This window comes from Erigeron canadensis, chromosome 8 (assembly GCF_010389155.1).
Source record: "Erigeron canadensis isolate Cc75 chromosome 8, C_canadensis_v1, whole genome shotgun sequence".
Classification (NCBI taxonomy): Eukaryota; Viridiplantae; Streptophyta; class Magnoliopsida; order Asterales; family Asteraceae; genus Erigeron; species Erigeron canadensis.
Genome location: NC_057768.1, coordinates 45,204,369 through 45,213,696, shown reverse-complemented (window position 1 = coordinate 45,213,696; position 9,328 = coordinate 45,204,369). Strand labels below are relative to the sequence as shown.

Sequence of the window (9,328 nt, the reverse complement as noted above, 5' to 3'; positions counted from 1 at the left end):
TTCACCTTTTTAGTTTTACCTCCCGTAAATAAGATACATGTTAGAATGGTTATATACTAACACAAAAACACAAAGTCATTTTTGCCAAGTTATGTCATATTTAAACCTAATCAGGCCTCTGCCGATAACAATCTCATTTACACCTCTTTCACACTGCCACATTTTCACCGACCGGGGAAGTCATTTTTAGAGGAGAAACTATACGTTTTTCGAATATGCGTGCTCCTTGGTTAGAACCTCTAAGGGGTCCAAATGGCTTGGATTTGAGTCGGCTGAAAAAAGACATACAACCTTGGCAAGAATGTCATTCTGCAGAATATATGACTCATGCTCCTTTGGGTTCTTTAAATTCCGTGGGTGGAGTAGCTATCGAGATCAATGCACTCAATTATGTGTGTCCTAGAATTTGGTTAGCTACTTTTCATTTTGTTCTATGATTCTTCTTCTTCGTAGGGCATTTGTGGCATGCAGGAAGGGATCGTGCAGCTACGTATCTCCTAGAATTTAATTAGCTACTTCTCATTTTGTTCTAAGATTCTTCTTCTTCGTAGGGCATTTGTGGCATGCAGGAAGGGCTCGTGCAGCTGCAGCAGGATCTAAAAAAAGAGTACCATGTTGCGTCTGGACTTCAAACAGTTTAGCTTTAACCATGTTAATGGTCTCGCATTGTTGGTTGATAGAGAATCAAAGTAGATTTTCCAATAAATTATGAAATGCTATAGTTCTTACATATGATTTTTGAATTTATTAAGAAGTAATTCGCGAGATCGTGCACCTCTCTTTCTTAGGTATAACTTTTATAGTTCTAATAGAAAAAGTACATCTGGTTAGATCTAGCTTATTCTTGAAATAAACAACTCACACACATTCCCTTCCCAAAAAAGATCAACACAATATTTCTCTTTTTATCAACCTCTTCCACACTCACATACAATAACCCTCTTCCTAGGCCTGACAATGGAGCGGATCAATATCCATATCCGACCCGATCCAATTCAAAGACTTATTGGATCAAAATAAATATCCATTAATCCATTTGACTATCCAATAAATATATCCATTTATCCGATTACATACTTGGATCGATTTGCATGATCCATCCGGATCGATCCAATTAAATAGGATAAAAAAAAACATTTTTTTTACATAAAATCTATATCACATACCATGTATTTTTCAACTCCACGACTCCGATGCAAATTCATTCATTCATTGTTATCACCTTTCTTTTAGCATTATATAATATTATTATATTTATAATTATATATAATAATAATTATTATTATTATAAATTGAATTAGATGAAAGTATACGTACGGGTAAGGAGATCCCAGCCGCCATTGAAATCGCTGAAATTGTGGCCTACATTCTCCAATTTGATTTTTATTGCGTTATCTATTTTAATCTTTTATTTGTTGTGTCTTGTGTAATGTTATTGCCAAACACAATTTACTGTATATATATATTATATTAATTGTATATTAATCAAAATTTCATTGACAATTCCATTTTCAGTTTGGAAATATAGAGATCAAAGATTCTGGATATTTTTAGCTTTTAATTACTCGTAGCAAACAGAGTAACATGTAGATATCTCCAGCCATGAATGCAATATTAGAAAATACGTATGACTCTATGAGTATATAACAACGACCTTTTATATGGAAGAGTGGTGTACAAGTTCTTTTGCTGGATGTATAGGTGACATAATAACATTAGGTTGCTATTGCACAGTAGAATTTATATAATAAAAAAATAGTTTTGTTAACTAAATTTAAATTATTAAAAAAATAAACGGATCGATCCGGATGGTGATCCATCCATTTAAAATTATGTGGATATGGATCGGATCACGATCCACTACATTGAATCATGGATCGGATCATGATCCATTTAGGTTGGATCACTAATGGATCGGTTCATGATCCAATCCATATCCATCCATTGCCACCCATACTCTTCCACACCTTTTGGACAACTTTTATTTATTATTTTATTTTATTTACTCCGTATTATTATTATTATTATCTACTACCTAATAAAGCAAATCTCTTCATATTAATTATTTATGTCTTTGAAATAATTTATTTGTCATTGGACAATTTTTATTCCCATAATACTCTTTCCACCCTAAAATTAGACACGCTCTAACCACTGTCCACTTTTATAACCCGCAATTGTTAACGTTGATATAAAAATTACTACCATCAACCGTTATCACTGCCGGGTATCCATCTGGTAAAATAAAATGTTTTTGAACCCCCGCTCCGGTCAACAAAATAAAAAGTAATCGTTACAACTCAAATCCATTCACTTCCATCACTTTCCCCCGATATTTCCAAAACGTACTTTCTCTCCTTATCCGTTCCATCTCACCACCACCACCATGGCTACCGGTTCCGACGCCACCGCCGATATCCCCTCCGGCAGATCAGGCGGCAAAATCTTGAAATCAAGAAAAACCGCCACCAGAACCACTCCTTACGACCGCCCAATTCCACCCCAATCTCAGCAATCAGAAAACCCTAATTGGCTCACTGGACTCGTTTCCCCTGCTAAATTTGTTGCAGGCGGTGCTACCAAGATTCTTTCTTCTTTTTGGAACCCTAAAACTTGGGCCACACCTTCTTCTTCTTCTTCAGAAGACTCCGATTCTGACTCAGGTTTTTTCAAAATTAAATCTTGCTCTTTCAACTTCGTACAATTATGTTTTTAATTTCTTAAAGTTTAAATCTTTTTTAGTTAGTTATATTTGAATTATTAGTTATTGAATTTTTATGAACAAATTTGATTAACTGTTGCTGCCCTAGGGTTTGTTACTTAGTTTGAGTGTATATTTCTTGGTGAATGTTCAGTTAAAAACAGTATATAGTCATAAAGTTAGTTTTTTTGTACCAATAAAGTTTTTTTTTTAAAAGATAATATCTATTATTGGCTCCCCACATAATGCTTTTTATTTCGTTGATTAATGCGTGCGATATTGGAATGTTAATTACTCTCCCCTGCACACGAAATATTGGAGAATGTTACATGAAAGACAGTGTATAATCATAAAGCTAACATTTTTGCCCCCAATAAGTTTTCCTTTTGATATTTATATCATTGGCTCCAACATTGTTATGAGTAATGTGTCTTATTTCGTTGGTTAATGAGTGCGGGTGTTGTCTTGATAATTACTGTCGCCCTTACAAATTAAGAATCCTATACACAAATGGGGCACAAGAATGTGCATTTGGTGAGTCTATATATATATATATCCAAATATCTATCTTATATTACCTATAGCTTATAAAAGTATGCACCTTTCGTAGGAATGCACTTTTGTGGAATGTTAAGTATGGGAAACCTGATAAGTTTTTTTTGGAAGTGGAGATTCTCTTGGGACGGAATAGAATTGAAAGGTCCAGATATATATTTGGATGTAGGGAGTATAAACATTTATGGAGACTTTGATCTCGTGTGTCTGCTAGGATGGTATGCATTGATCTGCTGAATGTGGTGGAAAGGTAGAATGAGGATGAAAATTAGGAAGTGGAAACAAGATTATATTTATGTGAGTTTTGGGACTGTCGGTTTTAGATTTGTTAAGCTTAATATGTGTTACAGGTGAAACTGGAATCAGAAATGGGCAATTAGGGTTGTGAAGAAGTATTCAAATTTGGTTACTTTCTGTTGTATAAACCATCTGACTTTTGACTTTTGAGTGCTGGGTTTGCTACTCATCGAGACAATGAATTTTGCTAGGTCATAAGTCCTTGCTAGTGTAAGTGATATGCCCTAATGAACATTTGTACAGTCTGATAAATCTTTAGAAACTGGAATAATGGTGAATCAGAAAATTGCTTAAAACCTTGGGTAGTTCTTTATTTTATTTTATTCTAACCTGTTATCTATTGCAGGCGATAATACTGGAGATGATGAGAACCCTTCTGACAGTGTAATTGCAGTGAATCAGGTACTTATTTGATTCGTTTATAACATGTATTGACAATGCATCATAATAGTTGCAACCTTAAAAACTGCAATTGTCACTTGTCACATTCTTACTGATAGTGTTTTGAGGTAATGAACAGTTAATCAGAATAATTGATCGCATGTTCTTCTTAGCTTTGAAACTATTTAGTAACAGATGAGGTCTAACTAGAGTTTGCTACAGCAGCAGATGGGCAGTTCCTCACACAAGAGTGAAACTTTACATTTAATTGAGCAGCTACTTATGCTTGAACAATATTCAAGGTATCTTTTCTTCAATCTATTCTACTATTGCTTTCTATTAGTATTTCTTATCTTCTGGGTTTATTCTATTCTGTCCAGTCTTTAGCAACGTAAAGGTAGACGGTTATGTATGATCTTGCTTCTTTCTATGCTTTCTTATTGCTTTTTGTGAGCCTTTTTCCATTTTGGGGTACACGATGGTCAAAAAGTGATAGGTTTATAAGTACAATGGTAGACATAAAAAAACAAGTTGTGATGTGACATGTGGGGAAAAAAAACAAGAAAAATCAAGTTCATTGTCTGGGACCAAATTCAGGGGTTCTAATGTAATATTAGAGGTACTACCACGGAAAATTATAGTAAACCTTCTTTTTGAAACTTTTTGCAAACCACCTTCTTTTTGTGCCAACGATTTAAGCCGGCCTTATTTTGTGCTTGTACATTAATAGAAGACTGGCTAATACAGTGGTTTCCCAGTGTTTATCTGCTCACACATATATTTAATATCTCCAACAGGGAAGAGTGTGATAGACTGATAGAGATTATCAATTCACGAGCTGTAAATTATTCGATGAGAGACGTTGCCGATGCAGGACCAAGTATGACACATGGTGGGATTAACAACGGTATATCTCAGAACATCTATAACAATTATCTGTACTAAACTATTCCTAAATAATATGGTTAGTGGTAACTTTATAAACAGAGACTCCTGATATCCAGAATCAAGCTATCATGGAAGCAAAGAAGTGGATTGAAGAGAACAAAGTTAGAGCTGGTGTAAAGTCAACCATGGATAATGGCATCCACACTCTCAAATCTGTTATGACACCACAGGTTGGACTTACACTTATCTCATTTGATCTGTAACAATGAAATGTCAGAACTTTCTTATATGTGTTGCCAATAAAATGTGCTCATAATATTACTAAGATTCATGAAGCGTGCTATTGTTAATAAAATCAGGTGCTTAAATGAAGATAAATGTTTCAAGACACTTAGTTATAATATGATGCAAATTGAGATATTGCTTTAAATTCATACTTTGTTTACATTCTTTTGAAAGTGAACTTGGGAGTATTAAACATCAATATTTTGATTTCTGAACTTACAGAAATTTATTTCCAGCACTCTTTTATCATAAGATACGATCATTGTCAGTTTTTGATTATTTGGGTCTTGCGCAAAAACCAACTCTTTGTCTTCTAAGCACTGTTCATTATAATGTCTCTTTTTTGGTTTTGTCAAGGCGGCTGAAGTGGAAGCAGGCTCTCCCGTTGATGTGGCGAAATCGTATATGAAAGCTCGCCCGCCATGGGCATCTCCTATAAGTCGTGATAACTCTTTAACCCCATCACCATTAGCTGCAGATTTGTTTAAGGAAAGAACACCCTATATTTCTGGTGGTGGAACTTCTTTCTCATCTACAAAGGTGATCATTTTGATGCTCTACAAGTAGTTATCAATGATTTGTTAGCTATCACTGTATCTTGTTTTGCTAGTGCTATAGTGAGTGAAGTATGTCGCATTCAATGAGATTGAATCCCTGTCTATAACTGTTCACTTTCCTTTTCATGGGGGTGTTTGTGTTGCTTATGTACTTGCTAATCTGCTCTCTCTTTTTTGTTTCTTTTTTCTAAAGAAGGTAAAGAGTTCCGAGTGTTTGGATGAAACCTACTTATCTGCTTAGTGTAGAAGAAATAAGCACCTAAAGATATATAAGAATCCTGAACACCCTTTCAATGATTGATTCCAGACTGGCCATGCCTACCCTCAGTATATCAAAAAATCCGTAGTTATTAATATAGGACACAAATAAACAAGTATTCGTATTTTCATATCTACATGTATATATGCATTTGTTTACGAGTTTTTTTGGGTAATATTCATGGAGAATTCATATTTGGTGCTATAGGTATTTGTACTGAAAGTATGTGAAATTTGTGTTTTGGCTATCCAATATGGCGACAATCTCTTTTTTATATTGGATAAATTTTTTATATGTTTGCTATAATATTATATTGAGAATTTGAGATTAGGTCTTTTGATGATTTGATGTATCTTACTAAATTAGTGATTTGGGTACCTACTCAGTCTTGAATCTTGCTGTCGTTCCTTACCACGGAACCTAGCAAAAACGTGACTTTCTATCCCAAAAAATGAGATATATAAGTCGGCCTGTAGGTCAACAAGAGCTTCTGGTTAATATCAAAATACCTAAATGGCCCTTGCTAAGGGAAATTTGAGAAAATCCAGGGATGAGAATAAGTGTGAATGAGAAAATAGGTAAAGGATTTACTTTTGTTAAAATGGATGGACAAAAAAGTGTTTTTTGGGAGATTCTACAGTAGGTGGCTTTCATACTACACTTCCTTTGTATAGCCAAGTTTATCTTTATTCCGACTTATTAACTCTTAAATGCTACAGAGAGATTATCTTTCCGCCGGATCATGGAATATTCAGGATGAACTTCGGCGGGTGCGCTCCAAAGCAACTGAAGATTTGCTCAACAGCAATCGATCTGTGCGAGCTGCACTCTCTGCAATAGAACATGATACTCCAAAACCTTCTTTAGCGAGGGGTGACATGTTCAAAGGCTTAATGGATAGAGATGAGCCAATTACTTCGGAAACACCAAAATCAGGGGATGAAACCGTGAACCTAGCTGCAGATGAGAGTATTCCTGGTCTCTCAGGTTGGTGTCCTTGTTTTTTTTTCCAGATTATTCCAACTTGTTGGATGTGATGATGTATGTGTAAGATGATAATGAATCCCCTTGGGGTTTTCCCTTCTCATTGATATCAATTTATAGAATTACAAATTACATTTGACTACCTTGAATTTATTTCATTCGACTACCTCAAACTTATGACATATTCTAAACTAATACATATATAATATATATAATGGTCTAATAGTATGAACTGTAGCTCGTCCCAAATTATATTATTTTATCGAACACACGCTGACTTAAATCATCCTGTCAGATATGAGGACTGCCCAGAATGACTTGTCTGCTGAAGCCTTACCTTCCCATCCTTCAAAGCCAGTTTTGGAGCAATATCAGGTTTGTTGTTCCCACCGAAGTACGCTAAACTTAATTTACTCTATCAGTAGCACTCCCTGCTTCCCCATTTCTTTCATCCCGTAACAACAGAAGTTATTTGTTTTGATTAAATGGTTCATTTGTGGTAAGCTTTTGCGGTAGATTTTCTATATTTTCCCCTTAGGCTTTTTTAATGTTGATTTTGGTCCTCCAGAGGTACCTTCAAAATTGAATCCAGTTTTCAAACTCTTTCTCTATTTTGTCATGGCAGGCATTTTTAACTTTTTACTAATAGACAAGCGTTTTCAGTATATGTGGAATCAAGTTTTTCAATCATTATGGAACAATGCATTGCTATGATGTGAATTGTAGTTTTGGAGATTCTTTATTTGTGAGTTGGTGGTTTTGACCCCTTTACTTAAATGGGTCAATTTGGGTTATTTCACTTCTGAAGGGCTAAAAGTGGCGCTGTATTCTTATTTTTGTATGTTCACACTTTTTAGTAATTACCTTTCTTATATGATTAAAAGAATAGAAATTTGATCAACGATAAGTGATAACTTTATAAGTTCAAAGTTATCGACTTATAATACCTTCCACCATGGTTTTAAGTTTAATCTGAGTCATTGGGCCATCCATAGCTTTGGGCTTTGGGGCATTGCACGTCCAAAGTGTATTTTTAATGTGTAAATCTTCTTAAATAAATAAAATGTTAGGGTTATTCTTTTCATTTTTTAAATAGAAATAGTTTCTATTATCATTATTGGCACACTGGTCTTCCCTTAAAAAAAGCAATGAGTGGGAGCCAAAAAAATTTTAGGTCAACCAACTTTGAACCAAAAAATGCAGGTTTCGTTTTTACCTTTTGTGCACATATTCATCTTCATCTATACTTTCATGCTAATTAGTTAAACTGATGGAAGAGCTTTTGGTTATGTAAAGGGGACCCATTCGGACAACGCCACCACCAGGCTTATTAGTGAAGGATATGAATTAGAGAAAGAAGACGAGAGAGATTTAGACCAGGGAAATGATAACGAAATGGATCAGGTAGACAAGAATCGTTGTCCCATGACTGAATCAGCCGATATACCTCTCACCAATAATACTCAGAGTAGCTCTAACACCAACGATCATAGTTTGGCTACAAAGACAGATGGCACAATTGAAAAACGGGCAGCGACCAGAACTAGTAGGAGCTCTCGAAGAGGGAGAGGAAAAGGTAATTGATGGGAGGGTAGTTATGTAACTTTGGTTCCTATCAATGAATGTAGTGCATCCTAGTGCCACTGCATTGTAGCTTTGTTTAATAGTTTGTAGTCTGGTTGGTGCAGATGAGTGAATCCGAGTTTGTGCTCATTTTTAGGGTTAGAGTAGGTAGAGTGTATCATTGAGTCCTTGTATCACAACTAATCTAGTGTTTGACTAACCATTTGCAATTCACAATCATATTGTAGGTGTACTATGTAATTTGATATATTGTAACTTCTTAATTCATGTTGATTGCGTCATGCTTCACTGAACCGCTGAGATGCCCATTCCCATACCCCTTGCCCCTGTTTTTTCAGTTTTAAAATTTCTTGGCTCCAACTAAATATGGTTGATTAAATTTTCAACTTGTTTAGACATGATGAAGTTGAAAAATTAATCCGTTTTGACTTTTAAAAGAATCAAGTAACCATCTGGCTTTCCATGTGCAATGCAGAGTTGGCGACATATTTGTTGAAATTAAAATGATGAAGCAAAAGTTTAGTTTTATATATAACCATAATTTTTAAACCAGATTGGACAGCTGGTCCAACCAAGAAGTGGTTTGGTGGCCTTTCTTTTTTCTAATTAAATGAAGCTGAAAAATAGTAGTTGGAGCAAAAAGTCGATACTGTAGGCTTGAAGGTAGAGTATGACATTTGGCATTTTGGTGTTATATCTAGAACTGCTATACACATATTCCTTTGCAACTTCAATTAATATTGGGATCCAGTCCAGGGGTCATTTTGATGTCCGTTCCTATACTGAAAACTGTCTATGATGCACATACAATTTAATCAAGCAGAACATTTTGACATA

General features: G+C 35.0%; 1 protein-coding gene across 2 annotated transcripts; it reads left to right on the top strand.

Annotated features, from left to right (window-relative positions):
* The first annotated feature begins 2,306 nt into the window (after window positions 1-2,306).
* Window positions 2,307-8,758, top strand: LOC122611363 (protein KAKU4-like). 2 transcript variants are annotated; one of them, XM_043784386.1, is made up of 9 exons: window positions 2,307-2,663; window positions 3,900-3,955; window positions 4,160-4,236; window positions 4,732-4,841; window positions 4,922-5,052; window positions 5,465-5,647; window positions 6,643-6,910; window positions 7,203-7,282; window positions 8,204-8,758. In XM_043784386.1, exons 1-9 carry the CDS (start codon window positions 2,387-2,389, stop codon window positions 8,489-8,491), a joined length of 1,470 nt encoding a protein of 489 aa, XP_043640321.1. In that variant the 5' UTR covers window positions 2,307-2,386; the 3' UTR covers window positions 8,492-8,758. The 2 variants fall into 2 exon arrangements, with proteins under 2 accessions (XP_043640321.1, XP_043640320.1); XM_043784385.1 differs by having other exon boundaries at window positions 4,157-4,236.
* Window positions 8,759-9,328: the final 570 nt, after the last annotated feature.

What these genes read in the sequence shown, in the direction of transcription:
- LOC122611363 (XM_043784385.1), top strand. Translation starts at nt 2,387, where the DNA reads ATGGCTACCGGTTCCGACGCCACCGCCGATATCCCCTCCGGCAGATCA. An exon ending in AGACTCCGATTCTGACTCAG is followed by an intron (nt 2,664 to 3,899) that starts GTTTTTTCAAAA and finishes TATCTATTGCAG; the next exon opens with GCGATAATACTGGAGATGAT. An exon ending in ACATGGTGGGATTAACAACG is followed by an intron (nt 4,842 to 4,921) that starts GTATATCTCAGA and finishes CTTTATAAACAG; the next exon opens with AGACTCCTGATATCCAGAAT.